The sequence below is a fragment of the Benincasa hispida genome, chromosome 4, assembly GCF_027475165.1.
Source record: "Benincasa hispida cultivar pf3 chromosome 4, pf3_genome.v1.1, whole genome shotgun sequence".
Taxonomy (NCBI): domain Eukaryota; kingdom Viridiplantae; phylum Streptophyta; class Magnoliopsida; order Cucurbitales; family Cucurbitaceae; genus Benincasa; species Benincasa hispida.
This window is the reverse complement of record NC_143481.1, coordinates 37288285-37306788: the sequence shown is the minus strand read 5'-3', so window position 1 is coordinate 37306788 and position 18504 is coordinate 37288285. Positions and strand designations below refer to the sequence as shown.

The window sequence follows — 18504 nt, the reverse complement described above, 5'->3', positions numbered from 1 at the left end:
TATTGGGCCGTTGACAGTTTATTGGGCCGCTATTCCGATGGCTTTTGAAAAGCCCGCCAATGATGTTGCAGTGGATAAAATGGATGAGACGCAATCTTCTTCTCCGCAACACCGTACCTCCCTGGTTGAGAGAGGAAGAAAGATCGTCCGAATGTTCTATCGTCAATGGCGACATCAACCACTCCTGCGCTAATTAGCTCGGAGCAGTTCAAATCCTCTGCCTCCATTCTTCCGCCTCTGCCGGTGAGATTCACCGCCGCCAATACTAAGAATCACTGGCGAGTGAGGTGCGCATTGTCCTCGAACAATTGGCGGGAGAGTAGGCGACTGTTTTCCATTTCTCTTGTCCTCTCAAATTTCTTCCTGATTCCAGACCGTATGCTTCCTTCAGTTCATCGAATTATAGTCGTTTATGTTAGTCCTACTGGACTGGACGGACAAATTCGATGAATAAAAACGTTCTGAATTGTGTTTTTTAATGTTTTCTCTGAAGATGCCTCTGCTGGAAGCTTTCTGGACAAATACGTGAAGAAGTAAACGATCGTGTGATATTAGTTTGAGCCTTTCCCTATCTGCTGAGGTTCAGTTCATCAAACTGATTCTGATGCATTCTATTCAGGAAAAAGCTGGATCCGCTTGAAGTTTATGTTCCAGCCGTCATATTGACGAAGTTACAAATCAAAGACGTCGGTAATTAAGCAAGATATATTCTCCGTTTCTGTAGTTCTTGGATTTTGTTTCCAGTTTGTAATCAAAATTTTGCATCGTTCGTGTGTGAAACTTGATCAGCGGTTCAAAATTTCACATGTAAAAGCATACATGTTTGCTGATGTCTACGCAATTTTATGTAATGTTAACTGTTTTTTCTTTTTGATCGCAGGGAAAATTTTGGAAAGTAGTAAACCAGAATACGCTACATGCCGATCTCTCTTGCGTTCTGGACTTGCATCATCCCTTCGCGTAAATATTCGAGCAGTAAGTTGAAAGCCTTCTGGAATTGTTGAACATTCCTCGATCCTTTACCTGCTCTTTCAAATTTCTCTACTCCGTTTGACCTCAAATGTATATATACCCGTTTTTCCTTTCCGTACACTATTTTCAAATTTAGTATTGAATTCTGTTAGTTCAAGAATATTTTGAAATGAAGCTTGATATCAGAACAATTGTTACTAAGATCAGACTCCTGCAATATTTTGCTCTCTCTATTAGTCATTGTGTTTCTCGCATAGGAGAAAAGTGTTAGAAAATATATCGATAAGTTCGAATTTAATCTAATCTATCCATTAAATGTTTGGATTTAGTGGTAATAGAATGCATATGCTCGTTTAGGCAAGTTTGTATATGCATATGCATACCTCATTGCGACTTTGACAGTTTGATTCCACTGAAATTCTCATTGCTATTCTGATATTTCCATATTGGAGGTTATTTACAGCACTACTGTTTATTCTCAATCGCATTTACTTTTCTTGAGTTCTTTCTGTTCATGAATTTATAAAGAATTGTGGATTTTTTTTTTTCAACAATAGGTTGCACAGTATGCGTCGGAGGATGGAAATGGAAATATTGCGTTCGACAACGTTGATCAATGTCTCAGGTTCTTCTTAATATCTTTTTGAGTTAAGAGAATGTGATTTTGAGGATAATGTCAAATTCAAATTCAAAATGGATATTCTTAGAGCCTATCATTGACAGTGTGATAACATACTGAGGATCTCAACTTCTAAAAAAGCAGGAAACACCGAGCATGGAACATGCTCATTTTTTCTGTTGTTTGTGGTAGTTGATGAAGTGATGTGAGGGACTTGCTATTACTTTATGTTGAATGATATGGACAGAAAGCCCATCTTAATCTCTTACTTTTTTGCGTCTATTAAATGATCTATTTCTAACTTTTGTAAACATTTTGAACTTGTGAAGAGCCCTGGAAGAACTTGATTCTTCACTTTTGCGTGCAACAAGAAATGATCAAGGAACCTCGATTGAATCGATGAAGACCAATATTGACACTGCCGTCCTTGCTCTGGACAGGTAACCTTCTTTTGATTCATAAACAAGAAATGTATGATTTCTTACCAAACATAGAATAAAAAATGGGAGTATATGATCTGGCATCTCATGTTTCATTCAAGACTTCCATAAGTTTGGATTTGTGTCCTAGAAGCCTGAATTTATGTAGTCTATATAGAGATTTGCAGAGATGAATTAAAAAAAAAAAACGTAAACTTAACATAGTTTGTGTCTAGTTTATTGGTTTGCTGATTTACAAAAGTAAATGCTGGTGTAAGAGGGTAAGTTTAAAAACTAAGCTTATATATAGTTCTTGAAAATTAAGTTTATCAACACTACTTTCACCTACTTTTTGGGATTGTTGTAAGAGCCCATGTCATATTTTAACTAAAAAAATGGTTCTTTCAAAGTTGTTTAGTTAGAAAAGCTTAAACTCGTGGTATAAAAGTCGTAAGAAAGCAAATGTAAATTTCAAAGACCAAAAATAAAAAACCAAATAATTATCGAACAAGACTTAAAGTGTATTTAATCCAAGAAGTTAGTAAACCAATGACTAGACATAAATACATACAAAAGTAGATTTAACTAAAAAACCCAAAGCTATATAGACTTAATCGGTTAGTTGCAAACATATCCTTAGGTTGTTAAATTGAGATTCGTGTTTAAAATGGCCATTTAGGAATTAAATGCATTAGTTTTTAGAGCATGTTTGAGAATGATTGTTAAAGTCACTTTTGTCATTTTGAAAACCACTCTGAAACATGCTTTTAATTATTCAAAATCAATTTTGATGGTATGCAAATTGTAAAAATTGCATTTAAAAGTGTAATTAAATATTAAATTAATATTAAGTGATTGAAGACATATTTTAGAAAATAATTTTAACAATTTTAAAATGACTCCCACACACAAATCGATAGCATAATCTAGTCCCACTGAACAAAGTTGCAGTTTCTAAACGTCTTTCCTTTATTACAGGCTCCTTCAAACTGTTCCTCCTGATGTGTTGGCTAAAGGTAAGGCCATTGCTGATGCTTATAGCACTCCAGAAGAGGAGGAAACCGAAATTGTAGACCCACAACTGAAGCAGTTGGAATCGATTTTATAACATATACTCCATATCCTCAACTCACCGCGACCAATCTTCTTTTATGTGAGTATGCCTTATTGAAATGAAATGTGTTTATAATTATAACAGGAATATATTTACGTATATTTGACACCGTTATAACATATTATTTTATTTATATAGGTCACCAATTTGATGAGGTATTTCTCCTCTTACTTTTTTGGCTTTGAAAACTTTCGTAATTGGTGATGATTTTCTTCATTTCTTTTTAATAAATGAAACTGATTTCAAAGATTTGAAGTAAGACTCGAAATAAATTTCTCACTTTTTTTTTCCATTTTTCAATCAAAATTACAACTTTGAGCTGATTTTTCTTTTTGAAAACGGTAGAAAAGATTAAATTGATTCAGAAGTTATTTTTAGGATATGGAATGAAGAGGAATTAGAAAGTGATGATAGTTGGATTTGGATGTTTTTAATTTGATTAAATATGATCATGTATTCCATTGAACATTTACGTAGTTTAGTTTTGAAAAGGGAAAAAAAAAAAAGGCATACTTACTCACTATTTTCCCGTTTTGTTTCATCTTTTTATTGTTTCCGTTTTTACAGTTCAGCTACAATTTTAAAATATTTATACAAATATGCTAAAAGAACAAATAACTCGAGAATAAAAGGAAGTTTTTTAATAAAATCATTCAGACCAACGGTTGATCCAACCTCGGTTTTGTCAAACTAACGATTTCAGCTTAAATTATATAATATTTTAACTCTAATGAAAAAAAATGTCTACACATTAAATTATATAAGATATTGTGTTATGATTTGAGCTTAATATTCAATTACTTCCAGTAGTGTCACCTTAAGAGCTAGAAAATACATTAGAATAAATGCATGGAGACGATTTATTTTAGAAATGAACACTACAATCCTTCTTCTTTATGAGCTACAATTTGAAAATTTTAGAGCAAGACATTACACACGTTGATCTAAATAAGGTAAAGAGGGGAATGAGGGAGAGGAAAAAGAAAATAAAATAACACCATACAGTATCCGTAGTAATAATTTTACAAAAATTCATTCATGTTAAAAATGACCTTCGGTTGGTGGGGCTATGTGTAAGCTTATCATTTGGTGTAGAGGACATCTTCCCAAGGATGGCGGTATAGAGGCTGTTTCAATCTCTTCTGATCAAATGTATGTCTGCCAGTTTCAATTCCAAGAAGAATGCAATCAGAAGAGGCTAACTTAACAACAGGTAAATTCAACAAAACAAAAAGGTAGAACTATAGTTTAAACAGTAAAGTTCAGAAACAGATCATTTTAAAGTGAGTTTGAAACTCACTTGTTTTCAACGAAGTACTTTTTATTTCATATTTTCAGGAAAATAATTTTTTTTTTTTTAAAAAAAAGTTAAATTAAATGCTTCTAGAAAAATCAAATTTAAGTTTTAACTATAATTATCATTTAAAAAGGAATTCTTTGAGGTAGAGAAAAACAAGTTTAAATTATAATGTTGATCCATGAACTTAAATGTTTGTTTGTGCTAGATAAATTCTCGAACTTAACAAAAGATCAATTAGACAAAAGATTAAAGTTTATATCCAATTAAATCATAAATTATTTTGTGTCTAATTGATCCATGAATTTTAAGAAATAAATTTTAAGAAATATCAAATAAGAAAATGATTTATAAAACATAGAATATGTAGTACAAAAAGAAAATAATTGTATAAATAGAACAAAAACAGTAAAAGACTAAAAAGTCTATGCCTAGCCACCATTTTGCTCACTTCTTCCCTACTTTCTCAAATTGAAAACTATAATCACTGATTGTTGCTATCACTAATAGCTACTATCAATTGCTATCACTAATAACTGCTATTAATGGTAGCTTCAATTTAAGAAATATTAATACAGTGAAGGCTATCATTAGCTATGAATGATAGACTTTTATAAGTAGATATCAACATTGAAAAAAAGTCAACTTTGAAAAAATGAGTTATACCAATAATGGAAAATTATTAGTGACTATCAGTGATAGACCTTCATAAATGACTATCAACTTTGAAAGTTTAACATAGTAGCTATCACTAATAATCTTTTATCGTGATTATCCCTAATAGCAGATATCAATCGTTATACTGATAGACTTTCATCAATTAGAATCAACCTTGAAATATGAAGACTTAAGGCTAGCAATAATAGACTTCTATAACTAGTTATGAACTTTCAAAGAAACTCGATATATAGAATTCACCTAAATTCCATCATCGATATCACTAATATCACTCATGTCGTAGTTATCAGTGATAGCTTCTTTCACTGATAAGACGCTATCAATGATCTCACTGATAAGATGCTATCAACGATCTCACTGAAGTGAGATCATGCTATCAAACGATCTCACTGATGCTATCAATGATCTCATTGATATCATGGTATCAGTGGTAGTTCTCTATCACCAATAACATGATATCAGTGGTAACTTTTATCATCGATAATGTTTTATGAGTGGTAGCTTTTATCATCAATAACGTGTTATCAATGTGAGCTTCTATCACCGATAACATACTATCAGTGGTAGCTTTTATCAATGATAGCCACTGACCACCTTATTGTCCATTTCCTTGTACCTTCCAAACATTCTTTTGGTCCCTTTCCTTTTCGATACCTCTCAATTATATTTCCGTAAAAACAGCGAACAACCAAACCAAACTGTTCTTTTTCATTTGATTTTGTAAAGAAATATTATAGTACACAAATACACAAATATTTCAATTTGTATCCATTTTGGGTCATCTATACCATTTTTTTCAAGTTTATTTCTTATAGACATCATAATCTTAAAGTCCTATAAAAAGAAAAAAACTATTGGTCTGTCTGATAACATTCGCATTTCTCATTTTTTGAGGAATAAACTTGTTTAATAACTATTCTCATTTCTTATTTCAAACTTTTAAGAAATGTTTCTAAAAATGGTACAAATTTGTGGACTAAAAAAATAGTTTCTTTTAAATCCATTTTCATTTGCTATTTATATTTAATGTTTCGTTATATAAATCAAACTTGATGATTGACTTGTTGGTGTTAAGTCACTTATGAATTTGGTACTTTCAAAAGGCTTGTGTACAAAACTTAGTCTCATAATTCTTATGGAAAAAAAAAAGCAAAAATTGGATGAAAGAAAGAAAATTAGAAAAAAGAAAAAAGAAAAGAAGAAAAGAAGAAAAGAAGAAACCGGAAAAGGGAAAGAAAATTAAAAAAAGAAGCAAAAAATGAAAAAATGAAGAAGCAAAAATTGAAGAAAGAAAAAAAAATAAAAATAAAAATAAAAATAAAAAAGAAAGAAGAAAAAATGAAAGAAAATAAAAAAGGTGATATATTTTTAGATTTCTTCCCTTATTTTACTATCTATTACAAATATCCTTTAAAATTATGTCTACTTTTTTTCCACTTCTGTGGTATATTTTTCACAATTTTTGCAAGCACATACAAAGTCCTAATCAAATTTCAAAGCAACTACTTTTTTAAGGTTTTAAAATTTGGCTTAGATTTTAATTTTCTTTTTTAAAAAAAAATAGTATCTAACAAAGTAAAGAAATAGATAGGTGGAAAGAGGATCTTCATAAGCTAAAATCTAAATAGAAATAAAATAAAATAAAATAAACAAAATGACTATTAATGAACCTTAGAGTTTCAATGCACTTTCTAAAGTTTCGAGATTAATTATCACAATGCTAAAAAGTCACAATTGAATTTTATGTCCAATTTGATGATCATAAGCTTCTACTTTATTTTAAGAAATGTTGAATGGATTAAAATTTATTAAAACCTAAAAAATTATTTTTTTTAAAAAAAAAAAAAAAAAAAAAAAAAAAAAAAAAAAAAACCTGTTAAACACAAAATTTAAAATTTAAAAACCTATCAAAACACTTTTTAAAGGTAAGGAAAATAAAATTGAATGTTCAAGGGTTCATTAGACACCTTTAGCATTTGATAACCTATTAGACATAGTATGGAATAAACTTGTTTGACCTAAAAGCAATGCTTCTATTAGTCATAGTTGAGCTTATTATTTTGATTTTGGATTAGGGAGGGTAAGCGACTTACTATCACGATTTTAAAATCGACGTTTGTTGGGGAAGTAGTTAATGTGGTTTGGTTTGACGTGTGTTTGTTGAAAGAGTTTAAAACAAACAAATCAAACCAAGAATAAAATAAATAAAACAAAAGGAATTAGAAGAGTTGGTATTTACTAACCCGATGAGACCAATGGAGCGAGCGAGGACAAAGAGGCCGTTCAAATAGCCAATCTGGACGATCTCATCAATCTCTTGTTTGCTGAACATACCACTGCCGGCAAGAAGATCCAAGAAAAGAGATCCAATTGCACCATCTACGTTAAGAACCAAGTTGTTTGCCTTTGAGAGTGTGTAAGTTTCAACTTCCACAGCATATTCCATGTACTTCACTGTGGGGAAATGTGTTCTTGCAAACCGCTGCAGCAGCTCCACTCTCTTGTCTCTGTTGTCGCCTCTCTTTATCCTTTTACACGTAAATAATCAAACCACAATTCCAATATCAACATTACAAACTAAACCCTCTTTTAATAACTAACCTACCCTTTTATTTTCAATGTTCTAATTTTTAAAATTACTCTGCTTATAAACACTATTTCGAAAGATGAAAACATAGCAAAGAAATTTATAAATAAGCAAACATAACTTTTTTTTATAACAGAACTAAAATAATATTTTAAATAAGGGACAATTGCGTATATGTTTATCTAACACAAAATAATAGCAAATATAGCTCAATCTAATAACACTTACAAATATGACTAAATATTAACTTCTATTGAACCTCCGACCTCTTGGATCAGAGTGTATATCAATACCACTGAGCTAAATTCACTTTAGTCTATTAACTTTGAGTGAAGCTAAATATTAACTTCTATTAATACCTATCATTAACTATTGTCTATTATTGATAGACTTATTTATGACTAAAGTTTATCGGTCATAAGCATACAAATTCTACCCGTTATAGACATAAGAATGGCCTATCAAACATGCAGAATCTGTTGTTGACAGATATAAAATGGTCTATTAGGAACAAAAAAAAAAGTTATCACAAATGGATATATTAATGATCTATCAAAAAAATCACAAGAAAAATAGACATGTATTTGTGATAGAAGGTAGAAATGGTCTGCCGGTAATAGACAAAATAAACTGGTTTGTTAATGATGGACTGTTAAAATAGTCTATCACTCTATCACCGTTATACTATTAAAGGATATATCAGTGATAAAAAATTGAAATTTTGAAAAAATGGTCATATTTACAAATTATTTATTAGTGTGACATATTTGCAAACACGACAACCAATTTTGCCACGGATTAGAAATGTCATTCATTTGAATAAATAAACCATTGGGAGTGTACCTGTGACCAATTCCAGGCACGCGAATTCCTTTCTTTTTCATGCTTTCAACAAACTCATAAGGCGTAAGACCCTACAAGAAGGCAGGAAAAAAAATTATAGAATCATACAGAAAGTACAAACTCGCAGACACCATGTTAATTCAAAATATCTAAATTCTCACTCTGTCATAAGCATCCTTAAAGTACCGAGCAGCGTCATCAATGGCACCACCGAATCGAGGGCCGATAGTAAGCAAACCTATTTCAGAAAGTTACTCATCAGGTAAAAATACTTAAGGAGTTAAAAGCCATGGCATGTGAAGAAAAGAGGAATTACGGTAGAAAAGAAATGAAATGACAGCTACCACATACCTGAGACAAGGCTGGACACAAGGTCTTTTCCAGCCCTTGCAGTTACTATGGTGTTGTGCGCTCCAGATACACAAGGACCGTGGTCAGCACAGAGCATGATACATATCTGTTGAGGACAATTTTTCACAAGAGTGTTCATAGTGGAATACCAAAAGTCAAAAGTGTACTGAATTAACTGGCCTCGTATATCCTCCTTAAATACTTAAGGACGTATTTGTGAGTGATTTTGAAATAGTTAAAGCTACTATCATTATGTTCAAAAACACTCCTTAAATACTTAAAGGAGAGACATGTTTCTGAGTGATTTTGAAATGATAAAAAGTACTATTGATAAAAACACAATGAAACAAGTTTATCTCATTGAAAGTCAATTTTAATGGAATCGAACTTATGTTTAAAAGTATACAATCAAATAGTAAGTTGATTTGGATGATTAAAGCGTATTTAGGAGTAATTTTGGATATGACAATAAAAGTAATTTTACTATTTTAAAATCGCTACTCTCAAACACGTCTCTAGTTGAGAAAAATCCTACTAGAACTAAAGTATCATAAAATTAGCTAGGAACTAGGCAACGAATAGAAAGGGATGATTAATTTCATCAAATGAGCTACAAACCTCAATGAAATGTGTACAATAACGAGGAAGGCTGCGTTTGAACCACAAGAGTGAAATTACATCCCCGACGCCATAGCCTTGCTCAACAATTGAAGACATTGGTATTCCAGCGTAGCTTGGCTCCTCACCTTTTTTTTTTGGGGGGGGGGGGGAGGGGTTGAATTAATAATTATCTTTAGAATACCAAATTAAACCCTAAAACAATTTTAAGAGAATATAGGGATCAGGTTGAAACTGAAAGCATACCTCTGTCATCAGAAATGGTGGAAATAATGTGGGTTGGTGCCCGAACTTTCCCACTCTTAATTGCTGAGCTAAGATCCTCAGGAATTTGAGGAGGTTTCACTTCCTTCACTGGAGTAATTTTCCCGTCTCCAACCTAGAAGTAGATCAGATGGCCAAATAAATTATCTGATAATGCAACTAGTAAAATCGAAGAACCTTATCCCTCCCATGCAAATATAAGGACAAGAGTGGTCGAAAATAGCTCTTCTTAATATCATATAAGAAAGTCATACAATGCAACTTTACCAATTTTTCAAATGTTTCCTTAATTGCAGCTTCAAGGGCCTCATATGATGTGGGAACAATAGCTCCAGCTTCCTTTAAAGCTTGATTTTTTGCTTGTGCAGACTCCAACTCACCACCACTTTTTGCTCCCTATAAGGAAGGTAAGGGAGCAAATAATACGTCAGCCAACCATATCAAACAGTAACAATACTGTAAGCGGAGTACCTCTGAAATCAACTTACAGCATGACCAAATTGAACTTCAGATTTAAACAATGTGGCACAAGTGCCACTAACCCAGGCAACCACTGGTTTGTTAACTTTTCCTTGTTTCAAAGCTTCAACTAAAGAATACTCATCTCGGCCACCAAGTTCTCCAAGCACAACCATCATTTTAACCTAAAATAGGCCAAAAAGGAAAAAAAACACATTGAATGCAAATGAAAAACTGCAGAAGCAGCCAACGAGTCTCTACAACTGAAGACTTGAGCAGCCAAACGGAGATGACTAGATAAACTGAATGGCATGTTGACATGAGAAGGTGTCAATAAGAATACCTGTGGAATGTTGTTAAACCGCAAAATGTGATCAGAAAGAGTTGAACCTGGAAACACATCCCCTCCGATTGCAATACCTGTGCAGTACAAGAATTGATCAAATATTATTTCAAACAGCCCTAAAATAAGACAAGTGAGGTGTCGTAGACTTTACCTTCATAAATTCCGTCAGTAACACGGGCAATAGTATTGTACATCTCATTAGACATTCCACCCTGCAGCATTATAACAAAATATCTCGTATCATTAATGTGAAGGTTAAGTAGAAGGCAATGAGGTTTAACAATTCAAAAGAGAAACGCAATGTAATCTTGAGAAAGTAGGTCAATGGGGAGAAAATATTGACTGGATAGTGAACAGTGACGAACACACTTAAACTACATTGAAATAAGATCTACAATGGCCATAACAATTTATTGATGCATTATCAATCTATATTGGTTGAAAGAAGTAAGTTAACAAGAAATAAGGAAAAGAATAAGAGGCTGCTTACTGATTTAGAGACAAAACCAACAGATCCTGGTCTGTATAGCTTGCATTGTATAATATTGTCAATCGTTCCAGCAGTGTCACCAATTTTAAATGCTCCAGCTTGTATGCCACCAACAGTGGCTGGACCAATAACAACCTGCAGATTAAGCAAAAATGAATCATTCAATTTCAATGAAGATTACACGACTTATTTGACCCTGTTTTTCTTGTTTTCCTTGCGCCATTCATCATTTGGTTTATAAATGTGGCATTTTGTACGATGAACATAAGATCAATAGTATTTATTTTTGTATTACCAAAGTAAGGAGAGATCAATACCACTTGAAGCATCAAACACCAAAGTAAGGAGAGATCAATACCACTTGAAGCATCAAACATTCTTACCTTATTGTTTGCCCGTGCATATGCAATCAATTGTTTGGTGTCCGACTCCGGAACACCCTCAGCTATGACAGCTATAACTCGGATGGTAGGCTGTTTCAAAGCAGCCATTGACGATGCAGCAGCACTACACGGAAGTACGAACTGATTATTAGTGGGAACTAAACATTCCTCTACATCACAGTATCATTAAACAACAATTACTAACCTTCTAAAGGATGCAAAGTTGATGAAAACATCAGCAGTGGGGTGTGCTGCACAAGCTGCTTCAATCCTGAGAAAGAATGAAAAAGAAATTGAGATGCTAATTAATTTATTCTGATTTTTAAACCAATATAACTTAAACCACTTCTACAGATAAGATAAAAGAATGTAAAAATAACCTTAACAACAACTATAAACGACATAAAAGAACATACATATTGTATGGAGAACTAGCACTTATTAATGGATCTTCAACATATGATCATTTAAATCTACAACTTAGAACTTATTATTTGTTATTGGTAATGCTATAGCTGCAAAGGAATGTGTTATAGTCCCAATTAAATTATAAGCGGTTTCCCCGTACTAGAAGCCATTGAAACATAGTGAGCAATACTTTGATAATGATAACTAGAATTAGGTATTAATGAAGAAGAGAGGTTACAAATAGTTAAAAGAATGAGAAACATATTACGCACGTAGAATGCACCGGAATGGCAATTTCCTCTTGACCAAAAAAGAGTTTCTGAAATCCCTCAGAACCAGGATTGATGATTCCAGCAACTGATGGTGTTTCCCTCCCTATAGAGTGAGTCAGGCAGGTAAATTCAGATTACATAAACCATAGCCACCTAATACCAGTCTAACAAAAAGAAAAGTTACAAGAATTAATACACACCGCAGAGGAAGTCAAAATCAAGCATCCGTTGGATGGGAAGTTGCTTGTAGTTATAGAATAATGCTTGTGTCGTGCGAGAGAATATTTGTCCAGTAGCCATGGTGAGCGTCAAAGGGAAGCAGTGTGATTCTTCGTATCTTTTCACTACTAACGATTTTTTTTTTCTGAGAAAACAGCCCAGCAAAGGTTTAAATAAAAGCACAACACAAAATTAAATAGTGTAAGGTTGTTGGGTTTATACACAGATTCAACGCAAGCTATTAATGTGATCAGGTGGCCATGAATGCACTTTCCCTAACATGTTCCCCGTAACCACAAAAGTTGATTATCTAGTCAAGAATAGTAAACCAATAACCTAACTTGTTAATTAAATGATTCATCGCTTTGATTACTAAGTTTAACAGAAACACTATGCACATTAAAGGTAAACCAAGGCGATCTTGATATATCAATCAATAAATCAATCTCCGAAAACTGAATCCAACAAACTGCAACATTGAACTGATTGGAGGGAGAAAGGAAACGTATTAATCCAACAACAGCCAACCAGATCACTGCTGAAACTCAAAAAGAAAAACGAACAACTTTGAATCATCACCAAGAAAGCTAGCAAAGATGGTCACGTAACTTAAAGTATTATGGTTGGTTAGCTTAATTACTTGTTCTTCCCACACAGTCTATCCATAAGTTGCCTAATTAGCCTCATTGATTTTCTCTCTTCTGTACAGCACTCTTAAGTAAATACCTAAATAGGTTCTGACATAGTGTCTTTTCTACCTGCTCTCTCAGTAGATTGATTAAAGCTCATACGCACACTCAATCTCTAGATTAGAAAATTCGAATCGACAACATCAGTTGAAATGTTCAAACACACGCTTACTGAACTCTTATCCCTGGAATTTCAAAACTCCGTCTAAGATCAATGCCGAACAAAAAAATAACACGGAAGGCCAATTTATAGCAGATCAGACGCTCATATACAAAAAGATTTATTCCAAAACAATAAAAGTTCAATCAATTTCAATAAGCACGTAACAATTGGCTTCCAAAAGATCGACAAACACGATATGTCAATGATCAGCAGGAACTTGAAACGACTGAGTAAAGAAATCGAGAAAGCACGATGTTTAACAGCCAAACAGAAATTTGAATCCAGATCTAGAAACTCGCCAGAATCAATTTCAAAGTAAATAAACAACAAAATAAGCGGAAGAACAAAGGCGGGAATCAATATCGGAGACAGGAATGCAACTTGAAAACCTACCTGAAAGCTCACTGAGAGTCGGCGAGTGGAATCCGGCGGTGATCCGGCGGAGAAATGCGACGGAAGAGGAAATTGAATGCAGGAAGTTGGATGAGATTGAATTGGGATTTAAATATGGAAGGTGAGCGTCGTCAGTTGAGAGGACCGGAGAGCTACCCCACAAGAAAGAAGAGGATGATCCAGCATCGTGCCACGTGCCCCTTGTTAGTTGGCTCACAATCATGATTATATTTAATTTTCCTTTTCAACATTCATTTTTTCGACCTCTAATTTAATTTCAACAAATTATTTAACGAGAATATGGTTGAACAATAATTCACATTAATATACTTTTTATATTTATCGACTAAAAGAATATCTTATTCTCTAATCTCTCAAATTGAAAATAAGAAAAACAGTGAAAAAGTATAACTCTTCCCAAACTTGTATGAAAGTAACCATTCCCTAAATGTAGATGGTGACAATTTAGTGGTTGTGCTATTAAATTTGTGATAATCTAGGTTGCATTTAGTAACCATTTCATTTTTTATTTTAGTTTTTAAAAATTAAGTCTATTTTATTCATATTTTTTACTATGATTTGCATTTTTTTAAGTACAATGGTTGAATTCTTAGCTAAATTTTAAAAACAAAAACTACTTTTTGAAAACTACTTTCTTTTGTTCTCAAAATTTGGCTTGGTTTTTAAATCATTTATGAAAAGTGGATAACAAAAAGATAAATTTAGAGGTGGAAGTGGTGTCTATAAGCTTAATTTTAAAAAAATAAAAAAAAAAAAACAAAATGATTACCAAATGGGCCCTTAATTCTTTAAACTTTACAAAGTAACCATTTAATCTTTATAATTTACCATTTATAACGATTTAGTCTTTATTGTAAAAAAATGCTATTAAGATTTAATGAAATTTCTTAACTCTATCGATTGATAAATTGATCCTGAATCAACTTTTTATAATTTATAAAACTTAGTTGCTACATTATAAAAATTGACATTTAATTTTGAATATATTTTTTTATAAGAATTAATGGAGTGTTTGGGATACATTTTAAAGTATTTAGTTTAAAAAATATATCATTTTGGAAAAAATTTGAGCGTTTGACAACCACTCAAAATAGTTTTTTTTAAATGTAATCCGTTTTTATCAAAAGTGCTTAAATAAAAATGATTTTTTAAAAAAAAAACACTTTTTTCTCAAGTTAACCCAAATGAATCCTAAATCGTTACAAATTTCAAAGTATAGAAATATAGTGATTAATTGTTACAATTTGAAATAACAATAATTAGCTAAAGTTCAATTACTAACTTGTTACTTCTACAAAAGTTTGGAGATAAAAGTGTTTTTAAACTTTTTTTTCTTTTGAAATTCCTTGTCCTTCATCAATTTACTACTTTTAAAGTTATTTCTTTTAACAAAAAAATATATATAAGGTTGTTTTTAAAAAAAAAAAAATCAACTTATTTACAAATATAGTAAAATTTTATTATAAATTGTGATAGACCGTGATAGATATCTATCACTTCGCGGTCAATCATTAATAGATAATGACATTTTATTATATTTAAAAATATTTTCAACAATTTTACCGTTTAAAATGTTTTCCCAAAAATATAAATAAATTTCACTTATAGAACAATTGAATATCCAACTAATTTAGAATGTTCGGCTAAATAAATACTTACACGAAGTTAAGATAAATCGTATTAATTGATGTTCTATCATTAGAAAACCAATCACTCAAGTCAATTTGATATATTTTATTTCTTAGCATGTTATTAATTAAGGGATCGTTTGAGCACTGGATGGAGTGAGTTATTATAGCCTACCCATGTTTAGGGCACCAAGTACAATAGTGATGTATATAACATAAAATAAAGTATAGTAAATACTATTACAACATTTACTAATTACTATAATCTTTATTTTTCTTTGTTATAATGTTTACTATTTCCTATCCAGACAAAAATAGTTTACACCTAAATACAAACTATTATAATTCATACTAAAATAGTTTTTATCTCAAACACTAACTATTATAATCTACTGATTATAATAGCCAATTTAACACCCTTAAAAGAGATTAAATTTGTTAAAAGCTATAAGTAAAGTACAATTAGAAGTTCCTATTCCTCACTCTCATTTATATTATTTTTAATTTTAAAGTTGAAAAGACAGAACTTTAAAGGTAAAGTCCAATTAAAAGCCATTAGTGTCACTGTTTGCATGAGATTTCAATAGAAATTTATTTTGTGGAACTTGAACTTTGTATTTATATTAATTTTGTGGAAAGTGAATACAATCTCTAATACACAGTATTTTGATGCTTTCAAAATAAACTATAAACTTTAAGCTAGTTGATCTTCTTGGGTGATCTGCCTTTGGATTTGTTGATCTTCTTGGATGATCGACCTTTGGGCTTGATGATCTTCTTGGATGATCGGCCTTTGGGCTTGATGATCTTCATGGATGATCGACCTTTAGGCTTGTTGATCTTCTTGGATGATCGACCTAAGGTTTGTTGATCTTTTTGGATGATCGATCTTTAGGCTTGTTGATCTTCTTGGACGATCGGCCTTTGGACTTGTTGATTTTCTTGGAAGATCGGCCTTTGGACTTGTTGATCCTCTTGGAGGATTAGTGTTCGCACGAGGCTTCCGGAGAAACTTGTTTCGTGGAGTTGAACTTAAGTTGGTGTTGATGATCCTCTGATTCTCTCTCAGTTGAATGCGTACGCTTGATTTGAGGGAGCGAAGCGCATGATGATCATGGAGTTGAAGTCTTGGAAGAGTACTTGTATCTCTGAAGGACTTCTATCTTCTAAGAGTGCAGCTTTAGGAGTCTTGGGAGTCTTCTGCTTATTGATGAATTCTCTTTGGACTCTCTAAATGTAGAATTGTTTGTATCTTCAAAGGACTTCAATCTTCTAAGGACTCTAGTCTTAGTCTTTAGGATGCTTGTATCTTCGAAGGACTTCAGTCTTCAGGTGTGGTCAGCTTCAGGAGTCAAGGAATTTTCTGATTGTAAAGAATTCTCTATAAGCTCTCTGGAGTATAGAATTGCTGACCAGGAGAACTCTATTGGACTTCATGGGCTTGGACTTGGTTGGTCCATGGGTCTGACTGATTGGATTTAGGTCTTATTTGACATTTTGGTCAAATTAAGCCTATTTATAGGCTAAATTGGACTTTTAACCCAAAACATAATATCAAATTGGACTGAAGTAATTTTATTCAATCCAACGGTTACGAAGGAAACATGTGGCATCATCGGACTTCGCCAATTTATGTCTTCAACTTCAATTTGGGACAAATGTCAACTTCTAATTAGTCTCAAATTCAATTATTTGGAATTTCGTCATTAATTTAGTAAATGACGTGGCAATTTGCGATCGGTCCAAAATTTCTCATTCAACAGTCACTATGTCTATGAGTGATATATATATTTTATAACTTATTTATGAATATAATAAGATACTAATAGATGTTTATCAATATCTATCATTGATAGATAGTGACATTTTATTATATTTAAATATATTTACTGCAGTTTTTCTATTTAAAAGAATTACCCTACGACATTTTGAAGACCATGTATATCCTTTCATGTATTACTTTAATATAATTAAAATTAAATATTTTACTACCAATTTAAACGTAACTTTAATATATCTTTGATTGAAGTGTCAAAATTAGACTACTTTTCAAATATAGAAAAATGGGTTAACTTATTTATAAATATAACAAAATATCATTGTAGAGATCTATTAGTATCCATGATAAACGGTGATATTTTGTTATATTTGAAAATATTTTTAGCAATTATATCATTTAAAACAATTACCATAAAAGTATGTTTTTATTAATTGTACATTTAATTTAATGCATTTATTGAATCTTATTTCAAGAACATTTTTAGTCAGATATCTTCATTCACGTTGTTTATAAAAAAAAAATAATAATAATAAAAAAAAAGACCATGAAGTCTATTTTGTTCCATTTTCCAATTTTGATTATGGTTTTATCGACATTAAAAAAAAAAAGGTAAAACAAAAATCAGATAAGAAAATTATTTCGGAAATATCATTACCCAGTTTGACATTAATTTGAAATTAAAGAAAACGATTTTAATAATTTTCAACTTTAACAACAAATGGGACAGAGATTCAAAGTTGTAAACTTCTTATCGAAAACATATGCTCAAAAATTAACCATTTAAGTTACATTTAAAATTTTAGCCAAATCTCAATAAAATTAAATACAGCTTTTTAAGACGAAATGGACCACTAAAAAAAAAGTGAAATGCACGATTGAATGGGTAGAGCTGAAGTAGTGGATTATTGCCCCCTTGTGACTGACAGAGCTGGTGGACGGTAGGTAGATCTGACGGTTAGCTTCAAATTAAAGAATTGCCGATAATTCTTTTCGTTCACGCGATTGACATTTTTTTATTTCTTACTTATTTGTAATTTTTCCACTACCACTTCCTCATCTTGGACCATGTTTCATATATGTCTCTATATTTTCAAATTTTCGTTTTTATTTTTCAAACTTTGAAATTGTTCTAAAAATATGTATTTTTCATTAAATTATTGGAAAATTGTAATGGATGGCAATTTTAAAATGGAATTTTGCAAGCATGTGTTTCATATTTAGATTTTGCAGATATGGCAAAATCTTGAATTTTGAAATTTTGTAGATTCTTTATTCCAAAATTGTCTTGTTAAAAAATCAACATTTTTATTCTTCTTTCTTCCCATGGCGTCGCATGGCCCGTGCTTGTGAACCACTCCCATTGATGACCACTTTCTCACACCAAAAACTTTTGTAACACAAAATCATATTTTCTTTTTCCAATTTAGAGATTTAAAGATATCCATGTATTGCACTTTTGATTATGATCATTGGGAACAAGAATGTTTATCC

The 18504-nt window shown here is 31.7% G+C and overlaps 2 protein-coding genes across 2 annotated transcripts; one reads left to right on the top strand and one right to left on the bottom strand.

Moving 5' to 3' along the window:
- Window positions 1-3282, top strand: LOC120075797 (uncharacterized). Its single transcript, XM_039029472.2, has 7 exons — window positions 1-376; window positions 494-533; window positions 620-690; window positions 881-975; window positions 1530-1597; window positions 1921-2031; window positions 2989-3282. Exons 1-7 carry the CDS (start codon window positions 166-168, stop codon window positions 3116-3118), a joined length of 726 nt encoding a protein of 241 aa, XP_038885400.1. The 5' UTR covers window positions 1-165; the 3' UTR covers window positions 3119-3282.
- A 678-nt stretch (window positions 3283-3960) lies between these two features.
- Window positions 3961-13978, bottom strand: LOC120075796 (ATP-citrate synthase beta chain protein 2-like). Its single transcript, XM_039029471.2, has 17 exons — window positions 13585-13978; window positions 12321-12484; window positions 12121-12223; window positions 11646-11711; window positions 11441-11564; window positions 11058-11192; window positions 10719-10779; window positions 10565-10641; window positions 10251-10406; window positions 10030-10158; window positions 9745-9877; window positions 9499-9626; window positions 8881-8986; window positions 8691-8767; window positions 8530-8600; window positions 7343-7627; window positions 3961-4282 (listed from the first exon to the last, which is right to left on the bottom strand). Exons 2-17 carry the CDS (start codon window positions 12418-12420, stop codon window positions 4207-4209), a joined length of 1827 nt encoding a protein of 608 aa, XP_038885399.1. The 5' UTR covers window positions 12421-12484; window positions 13585-13978; the 3' UTR covers window positions 3961-4206.
- Between the last annotated feature and the right edge of the window lie 4526 nt (window positions 13979-18504).